This window comes from Pestalotiopsis fici (assembly GCF_000516985.1).
Source record: "Pestalotiopsis fici W106-1 unplaced genomic scaffold PFICI_Scf_5, whole genome shotgun sequence".
In the NCBI taxonomy this organism is placed as follows: Eukaryota; Fungi; Ascomycota; class Sordariomycetes; order Amphisphaeriales; family Sporocadaceae; genus Pestalotiopsis; species Pestalotiopsis fici.
The window spans coordinates 2,206,355-2,226,559 of record NW_006917095.1 but is presented as its reverse complement, the minus strand read 5'-3'; the positions used below and the strand labels follow the sequence as shown (position 1 = coordinate 2,226,559).

The 20,205-nt window shown below is 51.4% G+C and overlaps 7 protein-coding genes across 7 annotated transcripts; 5 read left to right on the top strand and 2 right to left on the bottom strand.

Annotated features, from left to right (window-relative positions):
* Positions 1 to 1,422: 1,422 nt before the first annotated feature.
* PFICI_07988 (uncharacterized protein) lies at positions 1,423 to 4,400 on the bottom strand (the record flags this gene model as incomplete). Its single annotated transcript, XM_007836569.1, has 4 exons — positions 1,423 to 3,380; positions 3,432 to 4,130; positions 4,193 to 4,302; positions 4,363 to 4,400. The coding sequence occupies 4 exons, from the start codon at positions 4,398 to 4,400 to the stop codon at positions 1,423 to 1,425; spliced, it is 2,805 nt and encodes a 934-aa protein (XP_007834760.1).
* An 840-nt stretch (positions 4,401 to 5,240) lies between these two features.
* On the top strand, positions 5,241 to 6,779 carry PFICI_07987 (uncharacterized protein; the record flags this gene model as incomplete). The annotated part of the gene is made up of 2 exons (XM_007836568.1): positions 5,241 to 5,600; positions 5,655 to 6,779. The coding sequence occupies 2 exons, from the start codon at positions 5,241 to 5,243 to the stop codon at positions 6,777 to 6,779; spliced, it is 1,485 nt and encodes a 494-aa protein (XP_007834759.1).
* A 378-nt stretch (positions 6,780 to 7,157) lies between these two features.
* Positions 7,158 to 8,240, top strand: PFICI_07986 (uncharacterized protein; the record flags this gene model as incomplete). Its single annotated transcript, XM_007836567.1, has 2 exons — positions 7,158 to 7,423; positions 7,631 to 8,240. 2 exons carry the CDS (start codon positions 7,158 to 7,160, stop codon positions 8,238 to 8,240), a joined length of 876 nt encoding a protein of 291 aa, XP_007834758.1.
* Positions 8,241 to 11,582: 3,342 nt separating this feature from the next.
* On the top strand, positions 11,583 to 13,018 carry PFICI_07985 (uncharacterized protein; the record flags this gene model as incomplete). The annotated part of the gene is made up of 4 exons (XM_007836566.1): positions 11,583 to 11,645; positions 11,701 to 11,880; positions 12,054 to 12,821; positions 12,881 to 13,018. 4 exons carry the CDS (start codon positions 11,583 to 11,585, stop codon positions 13,016 to 13,018), a joined length of 1,149 nt encoding a protein of 382 aa, XP_007834757.1.
* Positions 13,019 to 13,205: 187 nt separating this feature from the next.
* PFICI_07984 (uncharacterized protein) lies at positions 13,206 to 14,200 on the bottom strand (the record flags this gene model as incomplete). Its single annotated transcript, XM_007836565.1, has 2 exons — positions 13,206 to 13,814; positions 13,901 to 14,200. The coding sequence occupies 2 exons, from the start codon at positions 14,198 to 14,200 to the stop codon at positions 13,206 to 13,208; spliced, it is 909 nt and encodes a 302-aa protein (XP_007834756.1).
* Positions 14,201 to 15,003: 803 nt separating this feature from the next.
* Positions 15,004 to 17,781, top strand: PFICI_07983 (Heat shock protein hsp98; the record flags this gene model as incomplete). Its single annotated transcript, XM_007836564.1, has 1 exon — positions 15,004 to 17,781. One exon carries the CDS (start codon positions 15,004 to 15,006, stop codon positions 17,779 to 17,781), a length of 2,778 nt encoding a protein of 925 aa, XP_007834755.1.
* Positions 17,782 to 18,335: 554 nt separating this feature from the next.
* PFICI_07982 (uncharacterized protein) lies at positions 18,336 to 19,982 on the top strand (the record flags this gene model as incomplete). The annotated part of the gene is made up of 1 exon (XM_007836563.1): positions 18,336 to 19,982. The coding sequence occupies one exon, from the start codon at positions 18,336 to 18,338 to the stop codon at positions 19,980 to 19,982; it is 1,647 nt and encodes a 548-aa protein (XP_007834754.1).
* Between the last annotated feature and the right edge of the window lie 223 nt (positions 19,983 to 20,205).

Sequence of the window (20,205 nt, the reverse complement as noted above, 5' to 3'; positions counted from 1 at the left end):
TGGGCAAATCGCTACTGCAAGTAGTTTGACGTCGCACCCTCCCAAACTTGATGCCGCCTTACGAGGCGAACGTGCAAATAAGCACTGAAGGTGGTGCTCGACACCCTGGGACTGCTGACTGGCCCAGGGTCAAGGTGCTTTGCTGGCTGGCACACCAATCGATAGGGCGGGCGCCTCTCACAAATTGATCGATCTGACAGATCTCAGATCTCCAGGTTGACAATCTGATAGCTGCTTGTTGACGCCCGACTTCTTTTTCAACGGCTGTACCAGGGAAAAAAAGAATAACTAATAATTCACGAGTAATTGACATCTGGCTTTTGATAAAACCTGCAAGTTGGCAGGGCTGGGGCTGGGGCTGGGTTCGGTTCGGTTGGGTCCTGTCCTGTCCTTGTCCTGCCCTGCTGTGTGCCCCCATCATCATCGTCCCCACACTGACCAAAAGAAGTCTCGCATCGGACCGTGATACATTTCTGCGCTCCAGTCGAATCATGAATGACTTGCACTAGTTGACACCCAGTTTATGCGGAGCAGAACTGAGATCTGCAAACCAGCATTTGCGGAGAATGCTTATAATCGCCTCGTGTGTGTGTGTGTGTGTAATACAGCATAAATGTCCACATTATCAGCAAGATCACCACAAGTAAATCCGTCGATCTGGGGTATCTGTGAACAAACATTCAATGTTATTTATGGTAATTACAGGCATCCGATATCGGTTGTCTCGTGCGACTACACAAACACCTACATACCCATTGCGTTCAATCATCGCCCGTCCAGGGTATAGACATCCCTGCCTTTTGTCCATGCCAACCAGACAATGAGGATTTATAGTATAGTCCATTCCTTGTGGAACAATTGGAACAAGACTCAATTGTCGTGGTATGACCAGAAAGCACGTTATAGATATTGTCAAAAAGAGCGTGTCTTGTCAGATTTGCACTGCAACTTAATACCAATTCTCACTGTACAATCGCGTGGATGTTTTGAGGATCGTTGTATTGCTCCAAATCTTCTCATTGATTAGTTTTATTCAATGCTTGGGATGAGATTTATGGTCGGCCTTGATTTGTCATTGCTCGGAATGAGCCAATTCCCATCAATACAAATAGCCTACAGACCCATACAATCTAATATGTACACGTTATACAGTTGTATGACGACGACACCTTTTGGTTGTCGCTTGTTTTCCCTCTGCGGCTACAGAATGTCGTCGCACGTCCAAACCCGAGCGCGACAGCGTCATTCGTTGCTTTACACTGGCATCAACGTGAAGCTAAATGCCACAGGTTCTTCAGGTCAAGACTGAGAGATTTCTCTGTTCCAAGGGCAAGGTGCAATTCCATAAGATGATCAACGAGCTTCAAGGACCTTGGCGAAAGTCACGCCCATCCTCGCTCTCTAACAGTGAGGCATGCTGTATTAATCCCAACGGTCTCCCTCTCTTTCTGCCTCGAGACGCCTCATTCGTTGCTCATCACTCTCAGAGGCAGACTCGCCGCGACGATTTTTGCGTCTGCCGCCACGATCATCACCAGCATCCCGACTTCGCTTCAGACCAGCTAGACCGGCAAGGCCCGCCATCCGTTGTGCCTCTTTTAGTAGTCTCTCTCGGTCTCTAGCCTCACGCTCTAAAGTATGGGGGTCTTTGGCAGGGGCAGCAGGAGCACCCTTCGATGCAGCAGCAGTCGAGGCGTGAGAACCACGTCGTGAGGTCGAAATTTCACTATCACGCCGATGCGACGAAGACTTTGTCTTCGCACTGGCACCTTTGATGGAAAACTCAGCCATGGAACTGGAACCCTTGGCAGCGATGCTGCTGCTGCTACCTCGAGGTCCACTAGGTGGATTGAAATCTTTCGCTGCCATATCGGTGGACACTGAAGGCTCACGAGAACCTTTGCGACTGCTTCTGTGTCGGTGTTCTCCGTCCCGGTCCCGATCGCGATCACGGTCTCGTCGGCGCTCTTTTCGATCGCGATCACGATCCCTGTCTCTGTCGCGATCCCTCTCCCGTTCCCGGTCTCTGTCCCTATCTCGATCACGAGGTCGATCTCGGTCACGCTCTCGCTCTCGCTCGTATTCGTGTCGGGAACGGTGGCTTGACTTCTTACGATACTCACGATCGCTGTCGCGTTCCTTTTCCCTATGGCTTCTATGTCCAGAACGCCTGTGTTCACGGTCACGGTCTGGCGAGCCAGACCTCGACCTTTCCTCGTATTTGTCATCCTTGGGCCGACTCTTGTAGTCGTCGTCTCGGGTTGACCGTCGGGATTTATGCCTGTGTTTACGGCTGTCATCATCTCGGTTGCCTTCTGTGATGGCCTCCGACTGATGTCTTCTGTTCCGCTGCGAATCCTTGTGGTCCCTATCGCGAGACTGACTATGACTTCGGTTCCTAGATCGAGAATGAGAGCGACCGTGATCTCTGTCATTACCCCTGCTCCTCTTCTCGTCTCTGTCATTACCATAATCTTCTCTGTCCTGGTCAGATAGACGGTCCGTCTTGTCACGTGTATGCTGGGAGTGCCGAGAACTACTCCGCGACCGTGGTCGCTCATCCTGAATGGGACTCTCGACGACAGGGCTATCAGTAATTGCAGGACGATGATCTTGGATGAAGCCACGAGCGCGCAGATGCAGTGTACTGGTGTTTGGCAACCCCTGGCGCATAGCCTTGGGTCCAGTAGGAGCATTCAGCGGTGCATTGGGGGCTGCGGGAGCGCCAGCACCATACGAAAAGCCTTGTGGTCGCGAGTACGAATCTGTGGAGACATCACCATTGGCTATGCCAGATTCACCATGATCTTCGCCGGAGACATTATCAGTGCCTTCCGTTCCATGGGGATCTTGGCCCGCAGCATCCGGCTCCCCGTTCGCAGGCACTGTTCTGCCAAACTCATCTGTGTTGCCGGGTTTCTGCGCTCCGTCATCTTCACCACCAGCGCCCTCCTGCGACATAAAGTTATTGCTGGGATGCTGCGCAATGTCTTGACTCCACATCTGCTGTTGGCCATAGTGACGCTGATAGCCTTGGTTGTAGCCACCACGACCGTAGCCACCACGCCAGCCGCGACCGCGGCCACCTCTGCCTCGATACTGGTAGTTGCCTTGTCCGTTGAACTGGCCATAGTTACCTGCATTGTAGCCTCCTTGGAAGCCCGAGTTAAAGTTGCCAAAGTCACCGTTGGCCATGCCAGTAGCATTTGGATTGAAATTATCTTGCCAGGATTGCTGATCGTTCCAGTCATTGCTGCCACCATTGAAGCCATTCATGCCCATATTCATGTTCATGCCGTTCATGTTCATGCCTTGTGCCCCAAAGCCTCCACTCATCATTACGTTCTGTATCGCCATCGGGTCCATACCCATGCCCATGCCTGCAAAGTGGTCAATACGAGCACTTGCTTGAGGAATCTGGTATGACTTACCCATCATTGGGAACCCTCCAAAGGATGGGTTCATTGAGTTCTGCATCATCATCATTTGCATCTGCATGGGATTCATGCCTGTACCATCAAAACCTGCACCGTTCGAATAATCGCCGGACTCTTGCTCGTAATCATCGTCGTTCTGTTTGGATGAGTCTTGACCTTCCATATCATCTCCATTGGTGGTCTCGTCTTGTTGGTCGCTGGCGCTGGGTGCCTGTGGCTCCACGGCCTCATCTTCAGCATTATTCGCGTCTTGGTCCTTTGGCTGAGGTAATGATTCATCAACCTGCGAATGTGAGCTTCTTCCGCGGGCCAGCGTTTCATTCTTCATGCCTACCTGTTGAGGTTCGTCTTCATTTGACTGATGATTCTCGGCGTCGGGTATAGTTTCGCCTGTAGCTGAAGCAGCTTGTTCAGTTGAACCTTCAGAGCCGGCAGGGGGTGCTGAGGTGGTATTGCCATCGAGAGTCGATTCGGCAGGCAACTTTGCGACTGTAGGTGTTGGAGTCGGAGTGGGTTCAACAGGTGTGAGCGGCGGAGAATCGTTGCTTTTTGGTCGCGCTGCTTCTCGCTTCTTCTCTTCCGTCTTCAAAAAAACTCTGATCGTAGTTCGCAGGGACTTGTATACGGTACAGTCATCGCCCGAGACTGGCGAATGCTCACACACAGGGCACGAGGAGGGGAGCGTTGACTGGCCTAAGAACACCAAGGTGAGCGACTATTCCATTGTCCTATGTTTGGGAGAATACATCACATACAGGTTTCGCAGATGGCTGTCTCGCAACACGGCAGTCGGAAAGCGTTAACCGCAAGCTTATTACAGTTGGCGCACTTCAACTTCGAAGGCAACTCGTCCTGTGCCAGGGAACTGGAGACAAAGTCAATCAATGCCAATATGGCGAGCGCAAGATGATGGGAATGTTCCTACCTAGCAAGTTCCAACTGGGCTGGAGTAAGGGCTGCCATGATGCTTATTGGATCAAGACAGAGACTGCAATCAACTACAAGATGTTGCAGGCGGCTAGGCAAGTTAAGATGCGAAGGGCGCCTCGAATCTTGAACTCTCTCAGCCTAATGGACTTTGCATTAGGTCATTGCCCGAGGGTGGCCATTGATTGTTTGCTGTCGCAGGTTATTGTATGTGCAAACGCTGCCGTGGAAGAAGAAAAAAAGTTATGTTTCCTGATGGAGGGACAGGTAGAATTGGGTGGAGTAGCCTCAAAAATGCTTGCTCGAAATCTTTAATCAGGCGCGCTCGAACGCTGCCACGCTACCGGCTAGAGGCGTCGTGCATTTGGCTATGCATTTGGGGGGATCAGTGTAATAAAAAGCCACTAAACTCTTGGCAACGTCTGGTCTGTGCGTCGTTATCCGCGTTATCAATGTGCAGACAGCAGACTGATGACTGACTGGCCTCTGTCCAGTGCAGCTGCGTCGTCGAGTACATTAATCGCCCGTGTCCCTGCAAGGGCATGATAGATATTTTTTCACGGTATAATATCCCAACAACTAGAAGTACACAAACGATATATGCATGAGTTTTCAAATTTATCCATAATAACAACTTGCATGCTCTGAGATCGAATCAGATTTTGGCTATGCGTATTGGAAGGCCTAGAAGTCAGGTACATTGTACGTACGTCTGGAGCTTGGGCCATATGACGACAAGGGTCTGCTGAGTATCGGTGCCAGCCGAGTGGGCAATCAACATTGTACCTTCATACAACACCTCGCCTGATACTCCGAGTTGCAAGCCGATTAGACTCGAGCTGCAGATTGATCAAGACCCGGGCAAGCTCGTACATTATGCGTCAAAGAACGACCTTCTTCCACCATAATGACGACGCCATCGATCCCTTGGCTCTAAAGGTGAGCGGCCGTTCTATCACCGGACCCAACATCAAAGCTGTCCGCGAAGACCGCTTCACCTTCGGTCTCGAAGAGCTACCACATGAGTTGCAGCAGCTCTTGGAGATCACCCCAGAGCTTCACTTGAGATGGATTCCCTCGACTACATATGACACGTTGGCCTCTGGTCCGTGGACTTCTAGGCTGCCTGCAGGTCTGCACGTCTTCTATACACCGCAAGAAGCAGAAAACTCGAGCGACCCTATATGCGTCTTTCTTCATAACCTCGTGCCCTTTGAGAACTGCTCTGAATCTCTGGTAAGTTGCCCAAGATGCAATTCTGTTGATCACTGCGGCTCACAAATCTGTTAGCGATACTTCTCCAGGCTGCCCAACGATCGGTTCTCACACTCCACTGCCTACCAAGCCTATCTTCCACTAGATGATTTGGGCAGCTTCTCAGAATATGCATCCCAGTACCTATGTTCCGCCGCCGATGACGATTGCAAAAGACATATAGATGACCTCAAGAGTGCCAAATCACTGGACTTTTCATACGATACAATATCCCACGTAGTAAAGATCACTGTGCTATGGGGCTTCGAGGAGCAGCCTCTGGACGTCACTGGTCACTCAGACCATAGAGTTGAAGTCGGTCTGCTGACGCCAAATCACCCTGAACACTTGGAGGACTATGAACTCGGAGTTGCAGGCCTTCTGACTGTCCTGGGAGAAGACAAGAAACCATCGCCCGTGATGTTTTCATTCCCCACACGGCATAAAGCTTCTACAGCAACTTTCAACTCCAGCTTCTCCTCACCTTTGGGCTTACATCCGACGTTGCAATTGAGCATCGAATCCAGCCAACCCCCCATGGCCGATACATTTTGCTCGCTTCACGCATATTTTACACTTCCAAACACTATTTTTGCCGACAAGTACCAGTTCGATGATTCGCTCTTTCTTTCCTCCAAGAACTTAACTGCTCTGCGTTATATAAGCCAGCCTGTTGATTTAGAAGCGCCTAGTTACGTCATGAAGCTCTGGGGATCCAGCGCCTTGCTTGAACTTAAGCCGCCTGAGACGGGCGAGGGTTTCACAGCAGACATTCCCCTTCACCTGCGCTACCAAGCACCACGCTCAGGGGGCGAGGCATCGTTCAACCTACCTTATCCCGCTGTGTTTTGGACATGTGCAGCAGAGGAGGGTACTAAATTCCCAACAAATCCTTTTGACCGAATTAACCTAGGTTACGACGGTCTATTTGGGCCCCGGACACTCTTCTGGCACCTCAATCCTGCCCCCCAAAATGGCAGTCTAATGCTGAATGGATCGGTTCCTGTACTGGATCTGGATAAAGCATATTGGGTGAGCACCTTTACCGGAACAGCAGTCTTGATAGGATTCGCTTGGGTTGTATGGAAACTGCTGGCTGTTTTTGGACGGTCTGGCTACGGCCAACCAACAAAAGCCGAAGCGGCAAAGAAGATTCAATAGAAGATACATGTAGTATTGCTTCCATCGATCCAAGCCAGCATATAGGTCATAAGCTAGAGGCACTCACCAAGCTTGGATAACGTAATAATAACCTGCGGTCAATATTGAAACATAGTGTTTCTGATCATCCCGACGTCACGTAGATATATTCTCTCTCCAAGGAAGGCGTAGGACATAATAACCAGCAAGGTCACAACCACAAATGGTTATGTAATGGTGCGCAATAGGGGCCAACACACCCCTGCAATCCGCTAAGCAAAGCCACGCCAATCATCCATCATACGACGAGCGCGACTTATAGGATCACTTCGACAAGTTCAAACTTCGAGCTTGTATTTTTCTCTTTTTTTCCAATCGTACCATGCTCAATTATCCATCATGTTTTCATACGTGATAGGCCTCTTTGCGGTCCTGCTCCTATATAATCCATTGGTGCAGTACCTTTCGCCACAGCCGGCGAGGATCCCGAGGACGCCACGCCCAGCGATCAACGAGAGCCTGCTGGCCATTGACAGCCCGGGTGACACGGTCCCGGTTTGCGACGCGGACGCATACGCTGTTCATATCCTATCCAAGGCGCCGCTGGTGGTGTACATTGAGAATTTTGTCTCGGCCGACGAGAGACGCCATTTGCTAGAGCTGAGGTAAACGATCTGCCCCTGCATATAACCCCGTGCGATCACGCCATCGCCCTTGCACGAGTCTATAGTAGACGTCCACCCTACTGATCGTATACTCTTGGCGGGGGAGGTGCACTTAATCTAAACGTCAAGTCCTATATAGCTTGTTTGAACCTGCCGCTTTTTTTATTCTATTTTATACTGACTTTCTGTCTTTTGCCTTGCATACAGCGAGCCGCTCTTTGCTCCGTCGACCACCACGTCGGATGGCAGCCACACGCACCAGAACACCAGCATCCGCGACTCGTCGGTGGCATTGCTGCCGCGCGATGACACCGTGCGGTGCATCGAGTCGCGTGCGCTGAGTCTCCAGGGCTGGCGCAACGACCTCTGGATCGAGCGGCTGCGGACCCAAAAGTACGTCGAGGGCGGCCACTACGTGCACCACTTTGACTGGGGCAGCGGCGCGCGGGGCTGGGGACGCGCCAGCAGCATGATGGTTTGGGTCGCGGCCGAAGACCTCGAGGGCGGCGGCACAGAGTTCCCGCTACTGAGCCGGAGGGGTCCCGACGATAAGTGGTGTCAGTGGATCGAGTGCGCCGCCGGGCCGGATGGTGGGCAAGGCGCGGCGGCGGACAATGAGGAGGACACGGAAAAGCGAGGGCTAGAGGATCAGGTCGGTCTCACGTTCAAGCCCATCCCCGGCAACGCTGTGTTCTGGGAGAACTTTATGCCCGACGGCACGGGCAGGGGATGGAAGGAAACATGGCACGCTGGCTTGCCTGTGAAGAAGGGCATCAAGGTTGGGCTCAACATCTGGAGCTGGGGTCGTTTGGACTAGAAATGGCTTTGGCGAGCTGGTAAACGGGCGCGTGTGTAAGACATTCCCTTTCTCCGCTAGCAAATATACTGTAGACACAGTCTCACAGACCCATGAATGGAGTATCATTCAGTCTAATTCCCTGGAAAATGGCACGAGAAAGTCAACGGCAACAGAAGTGTGTGCATTGAGATCAAAAGAAAGACTCGCTGAGCGGGCTTGATCAAGAGTCGCATAAATAGTAAGATACGCAAGGGTTCTATAAAGGCATGTGAAGTGGGGGTTTCGTCCCAGGCTTGAAAGGATACAACTGAATTCTGGCGCAGGAATATTTTGCTTATCAGGCATGCGGCATACAACGACTTTGGCTCGTTAAATCCATCGTCGAGGCCGAGATCCGGATGTATGTATCATTATGGCTTGTCCTTTGTGTTTGCACTCGACGATAAGGTCAAGCGCTCGCATAAAACGCATAAACAGCAATGTTTATTGATCAGTATCTTATTGAGAGAGAATGACGAGACTTTGCCTGATGAGATCTGCGCTCGCAATGTGCCGACGTTGTCTTCTTGGCTCACTGTATACCGCACAAGAGTTACAAGGTTGTCTCATTCGTCTTCTGCCCCACGTGCGTGTAAGTGGTACCACCCAGTACGAAATAATCACTTGACGTCTCACAAAAACTCGCAAAGGGGGCAAAAGGATTTATCACGGCGGGAAGCATCTTCTTATGGGAGGGAGCATGGGCCAAGCACATTATTCCGTCGGGGGTCCTTTCTTTGTGACAACGTAATACCGTGGCCTATGATTCGCAGGCCCAGCTTGTCGATGATCGTCCAGGGTGTTTGACTTCCTATCGAGTCATCCACCTGGCACCGGCGTCTGTGCTGGGTCCCAAGTCTTGGTCTCTCTTTTTTTTTTCTTACTTATCTTTTCAATCTAGGCCAAGGTGGCCGGAGACTACTACGGTTGGTAGCCACTTACACGGAAATTAGTTGGCTATTTGTTCGATAAATACCCTACGCAGCGCAGACTATTTGAACCCTCCCCTCCCTCTCACGCGACACGAAACTTGTTGATTTCCGAGTAGTCTTACTTTATTTTTCAACACGACGGCTCTCGTTTTCACCTGGGATTCCTCGAAAGTTCATATTGGTTCACGCAAGCAATGTGTTCAGACCAGACTTCTACAAGTGTAGCACTTCTTTCCTTTCTACCTATTCAGACTGTCTTCTTTCAACCTTCTGCAAACCTCATACAACCAGACGAGTTCATGTTGTTGGGCTAGTTGACCCAGTCGATGTTTCAAATGGACCATGAGCAATGATATGAGCTCGCACGAGGTCATTCGGTCTTTGCATGCAGAGAAAATATGTCTCTCGACCATGACACCTTACACGATCTACCATATTGGCTTCATTCCAGTGTCTCATACCATGGAGTTATCGTCAATTATCCCGTCTTGTTACTCTACCTGTCACAACCGTTGCATTTGCTCATGACGAGCTCTCGAGAAGTGAATCGTGCAATAGTGGCTGGCGTGGACGAGTCTCATCGTCCTACACGACCCTGCAATGGTCACGAGAAGCTTGCCTGCCGCGGCGCGTCATCTTCTATCGGAAGTATTGACTTGCAGATACAGTAGCTATCGAGCTCTGGAACACTCGACTGTGAAGCTTCTCGAGGATCAAAGCATGTCGATCATGTATTCTATGGCTCATTCCAAGTCAATCCTGGGAACGGACCGGATGGTATCGTCAGGCTGGATAAACAAGTCCCCACAGTGAAAGGACCCCGACCTAAACCGATGGAACAAGTACGTTAATACGATGAGGCAACCGAGTTACTGGCGGTCTGTTCAAGGTTCAAGCCATGCACCGGCTGCATCGACAGAGGCAGGCCACTGCTAACGATGTTGTGAGCTTGGTGAACGAAAAACTTCATCGCTACCGACCTGACGGTTGACCGATCTTCAATGCATGCCGGCAGGGCGGCATTGGTGGAGTTGACGTTGTACAGCCGCGGCGGTTGTCGGTCGATGTCTCGAGGGAGTCGGTGGCTATCGCAGACCGACGACCGTGGTGGCTTTTGGGGCTAGCCAGGATGTTTACGTCACTAGGTCGACCCGGCTGGGGTCCGGTGGTGCAGTGGACTCCCGCCAATGCTGGGCTGCCGGTCTCGAAGCCCCGATGCGAGGCCTATCGTGGACCAGCGGGTGAGGGCGGCCGGGCAAACACGGCCAATTACGAAAGAAAGAAAAGCTCTTATCCGCGGGGGGGGCAAAGTTGCAACTGGCTCCCTGGTGCTGCAGCTTACTGGCAACTGGAACACATGATGCCCGTATCCTGAAAATCATGCACGAGCAAAAAGAAGAAAAAGAAAAGATAAGAAGATGGGAATCCTGGGAGACAGGGGAAAGGGCACCAAGCTGTCGATAGGCATGCCAATACTCATCACGCCATCGATTTGATACCATATTGGTCCATCATGCCTCAGCCCCGGGTAACTTTATGGGCGCAATTCACACTGCTGACCTGAACAGTGACAGTTGATAACCACAACCAAGCCGCGCCCGACTATTTCCCTTTTCTTTCACCCTCCCACACACGGTTCCAGACTATTGCGGACTCTGTTAGGCTCCTCTTTTTAGCTTCCCCGACCCATGCACAGGCAAGGTGCTAAGCAACTAGGTAAACCGTGCCACCTCTGAAAAGAACACAACAGCATGGGAATCTCACCCTTATCGCCTTTCCCGGCCGACATCCTATACTTCCAAAGGCCCACCGCGGCTGTCAACGAGCAAATCCCAATGTACTCAGGTACCGGCTACCTCTGCCTCCAGCTTCTTGTACGTACACATGACGTGCCGGTATACCACGTTGGGATGTCTGTGGCTCAAAAAAACCGGTCGTCGGCATGTCCAGGTACGAGGATGAAAGGTGCATATTGTGGGTTATAACCAGGTACTCACATCCGCATGGTTTTACCGACGTGGGGCGAAAGGAGGGCCGCTCCCGAACGTAACTTGGTACATGGGCAGCATGGTAGGTAAGAGTCTCACTTTTCGGTTGGCCAGGAACTCGAGTTCCTCATGCGGCGCCGGCTGAGAAACACGATGGCGGTTTTCCGGTTCTCTGAAATAAAAAGCTGAACGTTCATCTCTCGTGTTCTTTCAACAATATTCTGCTTCATACTCATACTTGTTCCAATTATTGGAGACAGAACTCAGCAGTACTGTAGAAGATTACATGCTCCCAGAAATACAAGTCGCGTACCATCAAGAAGACTTTCCTTGTTCACGTGTGACGTTTATTTTTTGAGGTTCACACTAGTTTCTTTTGCGAATAAATTTTTTTTATCGCCATGTCTTCAAAACCAATTTTTCTCGCGACACATCCGCGAGCATGTTCTACAGCATTCGAGCGGGTAAGCCAGTTGCCAAGAGGCCAAAATGTGTCAAGCTTACACTGACGATGTCTAGGTCTTCATGACTCGCCGAGATATCCTCGAATGTGCACATGAGCCATTCGGTGATGCATTCTACTACGGCCCTGAGAGGCTCAGCACCAGATACGACGATGAGGTCTCGAGAATCAAGAGTGGATTTTCCAAGACCACTTACAGAGATGTTCTCAACAGACTCGAGAGGGACGGTGATCATGTAAGCTGCCCTCTACACTAGAGCCCGATGTAATTGGTGACTTGCCTGCGACTTGCTGCAGTGCTTAAATTTGGAGACTTGTCCCTGATTTCGTTACCAAATTGTTACCTGAAATACTCTACATTCTCTTTATTTTACTATAACTTATACGAACAAAATGCTAACAGGAACAGGGAAAGCGTGTTTTCATCAAGGATATGGCATATTACCTCATGGCACCTGACGGAAAGCCTACAACAGTTGCCTCTTCTCTCAGCAACGACCAAGCCAACAGTAACACCACCAACGGTGTTGAAAAGATCATTACCAATGGCCACACCAAGGGCGTCGGCACCACTGAGCCCGGCAACCCCACGGTCTTGCCTTTGGATGTGATGAAGAAGTACCATTTTGCATTCCTCATCCGCCACCCGAGGCGCGGCATCCCCTCCTTCTACCGCTGCACGATTCCTCCTCTGGATGACGTGACGGGCTTCAAGAACTTCATGTCCAACGAGGCCGGGTACTTGGAGCTCCGTGTCCTGTTTGACTACCTCCGGGAGCAGGGTGTTGTTGGACCACGCATGGCCGAGGGTGCCGAGATGCCCGCCGTCAATGGCCATGCGAATGGTACCAATGGCTACACAAATGGCCACACCAACGGTCACACCAATGGCGAGGTCAATGGCCATGCCAACGGTCAGACCAACGGACATGTCAATGGCCACAGCAAGCAAGACCAAATCACCGTTACGGTTCTTGATGCTGATGATCTGCTGGACCACCCCCAGGAAATTGTTCAGGCATTCTGCAAAGAGACTGGCATTCCTTTCACACCAGACATGCTGAACTGGGATAACCCAGACGACCAGCAGTATGTCGAAGAGGCCTTTTCCAAGTGGATTGGATTCCACAATGATGCGATCAAGAGCAAGAACTTGTCGCCAAGGACGCACGCTCACGTAAGTTATATGTTGACGTTGACCACAAATTTTCGATCCCCTGCTAACCCCGATTCTAGAAGGTTGCAACAGAAGAGGCTGAGGACCAGGAGTGGATCGAAAAGTATGGCGAGGAGGGACAAAAGGTCATTCGCGAATGCGTCAACGAAAACATTGCTCACTATGAGTATCTGAAGCAGTTTGCCATCAAGGTTTAATTCATAATTTCTGATATTGGATGAATTGTTTATTGCCTTCAATGGGCGTATGGTACACTGTTTTCTTGGCGTACAATAATGTACAGGGACATCTCCAGATTGCAGAGACGGAATGTTTTATGAGTACACACTTAAGGGTCAGCGATTGGGAAATGACATTCCTTTAGCCTTGCTTTTTTCTTCTTCTTTATGCGCCAAACCATGACTTCTTCTTTGGCTGCTCTTCTGATGCGAGCAATTCCTCGGGTGCTATTTCTGTGACCTCCTCTGTCCCGGTGACTGGTACGCCGACGGCCTCGCTGAGCTCATAGTGTGATACGTTGGCTGGCCACTCTTGAGCAAAATTCTTGTCCAGCTTGTCGGCCCAGAAAACGGTCGTCCTCAGCAGAGCTTCGGTACTGCCCGACTCCTCGTTTGTCCTCGTAGCACCACTCGTCTCGACCAGGTCTGTCACGCCCTCAACCACGGGAAGCCACATCTTATTGCCCCTGCCCAAGCCTCCAAGCACGGCGGCCATGTCGGCAATGGCGTTGGGTTTTTGGGCAGTGTTCAGCCTCTCGCCGCGCTCCAGACGGGTAAGGGTGCGGTGTGATTTCGCATGCACGAGATACTTGTCGGACCAGGCCAGGTCGTGCTGCATGCGGAATTCGCGCATGATGTGAAAGACGGATCGTCCGATGTGGCCCATGCCTTCGGGGAATTGAATCAAGGCCATTGGTCGCCAGTAGTCCTTTCGCATCTTGGAAGGCTTCAGCTTCTTTCCGTTGAAGGGTAGTTGGCGCAGGGCTTTGTTGGCCTGTAAAGAAATTAGTTTCTTGATTGTTCCATGTGAAATGCATCTTGACAATTGTTCCAGCCCGAGCAAGGCCGAGGACAACACACCTTCAACACGGGACTGTGCGAATACACCGTCAGCCCATCAACCAAGTGGCTGAACAACCAAATCTTCTCTCCATGCCCGGGCTCAAAGTTGGGCTCTATCCTCGGTTTCTGCTTCTTTTCTGCCTTCTTTGCTGCTTTTCTGGCCTTCTTCTCTGCCTCCTTTGCATCCACCTCGACGGCATTGGGGCTCGTCTCGATCGTCGACGCTGCCCGGATGGTTGTTCTCGACAGTCCCACGGACAGCCGGCCCAGCTGAGCAGTCAAGGCGCCCAGCGGCCGTAGGGAGTTGTTGACATTCATGGCGCACTGCTGTGGACTGAGGGGGGCCAATGATCTTTCCAATGTCCTTCCCTGCTGCTGCCGTTGGGTCAGGAGTCGGCACGCGATGGAACTGAAGCTCCCAAAAACTTTGGACAGCACGGGCCATACGCGTTCTCCAGCCTGGAGAGTCTAGTCCGGCACCGCGACAGGGATAGCTTATCGTTATCGGAAGATGGCCAGAAGGATAGAGTTCCACGCTTACTGAGAATAGTTCTATAGCCCCGCCGATTATAGTTTAAGCCCGACCTCTCTGGTAATTACATATCACATCCCGCTTAAAAAACTATTCTTGCATCAAAGCATTAATTTGACCCCGCGCTTCCCCTGTTCTTTGCAAGAATTATGCCCCACTAAAACTATGGATAATCGAATGTTCTGGTGGGTTGACGTCGCTTCTCCTTGATTCTATCACGCTCTTGCATCATCGGGTAGCTGTGGGAACCTGCTACATGCAACGAGAGACAACTCAGATGCAAGAGAATCGTCCATGGGCGTCCATGAGTCGATATTTCCAAGGTCTCGCAACTTCCCCCGTCTTCCACTTCTCCACCAGCATCGGTGATGGTTCAACCATAAAAGTCTCGATAGTTTCAAGCTCACTATCGGTTCTGTTTCCCTCGACATACAATACAAGCAACAGTAATCTTGATACCCAATCACTAGTGGCATTGAAGCCAAACCATACACACAACCACAAAAGCAAGCTTCACTTGCGAAGTCACATTTTCACTTCTTTTACTCTATTTTGAAGTAATACTTTCTTTCCCATACAATACCCCAAAATGACTTCACGCATGGAGTTTACAGACCGGGGCAAGAAGGCCCTGGAGGACGCCATGGCATTGGCCGAGCAGTATGCTCACTCACAGCTCATGCCAGTCCATCTCGCAGTCTCCTTGCTCACCCCTCCACCGGATCTGTCCAAGGATCAACAAAACGCTCCGCCCGGTGGAGCAAGTTCCAGTCTATTCCGCCAGGTCGTCGAGAGAGCACATGGCGATCCGCAGCTCTTTGAGCGAGCTCTCCAGAAGCGGCTCGTTCGACTGCCCAGCCAAGACCCACCACCCGAGAATGTTTCCATGTCACCAAGCTTCAGCACCGTCCTCAGGAAGGCTGGTGAGCTGCAAAAGACACAAAAGGATTCCTATGTGGCAGTCGACCACCTGATCACTGCCCTGGCGGAAGACCCCGGCGTGGCCGAGGCGCTCAAGGAGGCCAACATTCCCAAGGCCAAGCTGGTCCAGGATGCCATTCAGACTATCCGTGGAACGAAGCGAGTGGACTCCAAGACCGCAGACACAGAGGAGGAACATGAGAACCTGGCAAAGTTCACCATCGACATGACAGCCATGGCACGAGAGGGCAAGATTGACCCCGTCATCGGCCGAGAAGAAGAAATTAGACGAGTCGTCCGAATTCTGTCCAGACGAACCAAGAACAACCCCGTCCTGATTGGTGAGCCCGGTGTCGGTAAGACAACCGTTGTTGAAGGCTTGGCACAGCGTATTGTCAATGCTGATGTCCCCGACAACCTGGCCGCCTGCAAGCTCTTGTCTCTTGATGTCGGTGCCCTGGTCGCCGGCAGCAAGTATCGTGGTGAATTCGAGGAGAGAATGAAGGGAGTTTTGAAGGAGATCTCCGAGTCCAAGGAGATGATTGTTCTATTTGTCGACGAGATCCACTTGCTCATGGGCGCTGGTTCGTCCGGTGAAGGTGGTATGGATGCAGCCAATCTGCTCAAGCCCATGCTAGCTCGTGGTCAGTTACACTGCATTGGTGCAACCACCCTTGCCGAGTATCGAAAGTACATTGAGAAGGATGCCGCCTTTGAACGACGATTCCAACAAGTCATTGTCAAGGAACCAAGCATTCCCGAGACTGTTTCCATTCTTCGAGGTCTCAAGGAGAAGTACGAAGTGCACCATGGTGTTTCCATTGCCGATAGCGCCATTGTCGCTTCGGCCACACTCGCAGCACGCTACCTCACCTCTCGACGACTTCCCGACTCTGCAGTCGACTTGATCGACGAGGCCGCTGCTGCAGTCAGAGTTGCCAGAGAGTCTCAACCAGAAATCATCGATTCACTCGAGCGTAAGCTGCGACAACTCAAGATTGAGATTCATGCCTTGAGCCGAGAGAAGGACGAAGCATCCAAGGCTCGTCTTCAGCAAGCCAAGCAGGATGCTGAGAACGTCGAGGAGGAACTTCGACCTCTCAGAGAAAAGTATGAGAGTGAGCGAAGACGTGGCAAGGACATTCAAGAAGCCAAGGTCAAGCTCGACCAGCTGAAGGTCAAGGCCGAGGATGCCGCACGTATGGGCGACCACGCTCGTGCTGCCGATCTTCAGTACTACGCAATCCCTGAACAAGAAACTGCCATCAAGCAGCTCGAGAAGGAAAAGGCCATTGCCGACGCAGCTCTCAACCAGAACGACATTGGTGGATCTATGGTTACCGACATCGTTGGACCAGAACAAATCAACGAAATCGTCTCTCGCTGGACCGGTATCCCTGTCACTCGACTCAAGACCACCGAAAAGGAGAAGCTTATCAAGATGGAGCAGGCTCTGGGCAAGATCGTTGTTGGTCAGAAGGAGGCCGTCAACGCAGTCTCCAATGCCATCCGTTTGCAACGATCCGGACTCAGCAATCCCAACCAGCCTCCCAGCTTCCTATTCTGTGGTCCTTCGGGTACTGGTAAGACACTTTTGACCAAGGCTCTTGCTGAGTTCTTGTTCGACGATCCCAAGGCCATGATCCGATTCGACATGTCAGAATACCAGGAACGTCACGCCCTGAGTAGAATGATCGGTGCACCCCCAGGATACGTTGGACACGACGCTGGTGGCCAGCTTACCGAGGCCCTCCGACGCAAGCCTTTCTCTATCCTACTGTTTGATGAAGTGGAAAAGGCGGCCAAGGAGGTCTTGACTGTCCTCCTTCAGCTCATGGACGACGGCCGCATCACTGATGGCCAGGGTCGTGTGGTCGACGCAAGGAACTGCATTGTTGTCATGACCTCCAACTTGGGTGCCGAATTCCTAGCTCGTCCTGCTGGCCGTGATGGCAAGATCGATGCAACCACTCGAGAACTTGTCAACAATGCGCTGCGCAACTACTTCCTGCCCGAGTTCTTGAACCGTATCAGCTCGGTGGTAATCTTCAACCGCTTGACACGCAAGGAGATTCGCAACATTGTTGACCTTCGCATCAGCGAAATTCAGAAGCGTTTGTACGACAACGAGCGCAATGTGCGCATCCAGGTGTCAGACGAAGCCAAGGACTACCTGGGCAACGCTGGTTACTCCCCTGCCTATGGTGCCCGTCCGCTAGCCAGACTCATTGAAAAGGAAGTGCTGAACAGAATGGCAGTCCTGATTCTGCGCGGTGCTATCCAGGATGGCGAGACGGCTCGCGTGGTGCTGGTAGATAACAAGATCCAGGTCTTGCCCAACCACACCGACAGCGAGCTTGGGGATGAAGACATGCTCATCGATGATGATGACGCAGTGGAGGATATTGTACCAGATGACATGGACGAGGATATCTACAATGACTAGAAGCTTAGTGGAACAAGTCCCATGACGAGCGGATGACATGATTAATGAGACGAAAAAAAAGGCGTTGGTCAAGGCGTTAAGGAATATGTAAATAGGATTAAGCGTGTTTCTTTCTAGATGAACAATCCAACCCAAGAAGGTTGAACATAATACATACGTTGTACAAAATAATTTTAGTCTTCTGCTGTTTGCTTTGTGACATGATTTTGGCGCCTGGGAAACCGTAAAAATGTGAGTGTGGAAACCTTGCGATTTACACTCGATTCGGGCTTTGAGACTTGGCGCTCTGATCATAATAGCATCGGCCATCTACGTCATGGATTATAGTGCAGCTTGACAAATAAGCAACTCAACCCAGCCACTTGCTTGAGAAATAACTTCCCAAGTCGGCCAATGAAAAAAAATATCTATGTGAACATTTCATGTCTTTTCATCTTTTCATTGTGAGAGCTTCAATTCGCTCTTGTCGTCGGGACATACTACATTGTCCCAGGATCTATACTCTTCGCACTTTCACAACAGTCTCTCCAAAACTCAACAAGAAGAAACGAAACATGTCTGACAAGAAGGGCGATGGCGCAAATGCCAAAAAGCATGCCCGCTCTATTTCCCAGGATGATGTACTAAAGCACCCTTCCACCAAACGGGCCAAGGAGATTGATGGCCCCGAGAACCCCCATAATGAGCTACTGGAGCGCATCGCCAAGGTGAATCCGGAGGACTCCAAGCCGGGCAAGATTCTGCATTGGTTTCGAAGCAAGGATCTCAGGGCTGAAGACAATCGCGCGCTGCACGCTGCGTCTCTCAAGGCCAAGGAGGGAAAGGATTCGCTCATTACATGTTTCTTGTTCAGCCCCGAGGATCTCGAATGGCACGGCACGAGTCCCGCACGCAGTGACTTTATGCTGGAGACCATTAAACTCTTACAAAGGCAGCTGACTGATCTGCATATACCGCTCGTGATCCTCGAGGCCGAGAAGAGGGGTGACAAGGGGTCCAAGGTCTTGGAGCTGGTCAAGGAGCAAGAAGTCAGCCACATTTATGCCAACATTGAGTACGAGGTCGACGAGCTCCGGCGTGATCTCGACTTTTTTGATAGACTAGAAGGCCAACAATTTGTGCTGCACCACGACCAGACGGTTATTGAGCCTGGCAAGCTCAGGACGGGCTCCGGCGGCCCGCTCCAGGTCTTTACGCCTTACCACAAGGCCTGGCTCGCTGAGCTGTCGTCGGATCCGGAGCTATTGGATACGTTGCCGCTGCCGCAGGCCAATGACAAGTCCGCTTCGTCGGATCTCAAGAAGCTATTCGACCAGCCGCTCCCAAAAGTCCCCGAGTCCAAGAAATTCGATTCCGAAGAGGACAGGAAGCGGATTCGGAAGCTGTGGCCGGCAGGCTATGAGGCAGGAATGAAACGGCTTCGCGAGTTCTTTGACAAAAAGGTCAAGACATATGCACAAAACCGTTCCAACCCGGCCGCCGATAACTCATCGCGGCTCTCGGCCTACTTTGCCGCCGGCGTCATCTCGGTGCGCGAAGCATTGTCAGTCGCACGGGAAAGCAACGACGGCTCGGCCGACTTTTCGCAGTCCGGTGCCGAGGCGGGCGTGGCATCGTGGGTGCGCGAGGTGGTCTTTCGCGAGTTCTACCGGCACATGATGGTCGTCAAGCCCCACAACAGCATGAACCTGCCACAGAACCTCAAGTTTGACTTTGTCCAGTGGGAAGACGACGAGGCCGGGTGGGAAAAGTGGTGCGCGGGCACGACGGGGGTGCCGTTTGTCGACGCGGGCATGCGCCAGCTTCGTGCCGAGGCCTATATGCATAACCGCCTTCGCATGAATGTGAGCAGTTACCTCAGCCGCAGCCTGCTTATCGACTACCGGCGCGGCGAGCGCTGGTTTGTCGAGAATCTGATTGACTGGGACCTGTGCAACAATACCCAAGGCTGGGAACCCTCCTATACCGTCTTCAACCCCGTCGTCCAGGCTGAAAAGTGTGATCCCCACGGCGATTATATCCGTAAATGGGTGCCCGAGCTCAAGAACGTGGAAGGCAAGGCCATTTTTGACCCGTACCACCGCCTCGACCGGGACGAGTTTGAGAAGTTGGGTTATCCGGAACCGCACGTTGATTTCAAGGAGTCCAAGGAGAGATGTATACAGAGGTATAAGCAGGATATGGCCGATGCTGATCCATAGAGCATGATATAGTGTTGCTTGCAATATCGGTAGGAATCAACTATACAGTAATGAGCTCTGTTGTAAATGTGAATGAATTGTCGCAATCAGGCTTCTCACACTCTGGTGAAACAACATTGCTTGTTATTAAAGGAATTCAAATCATCATGATAGTCTGGCTGGTAGGAAATCAATACATAGCACCTCTGATGTCTCTCTAGCTTTACTTCTTTCGTCTTGGTCA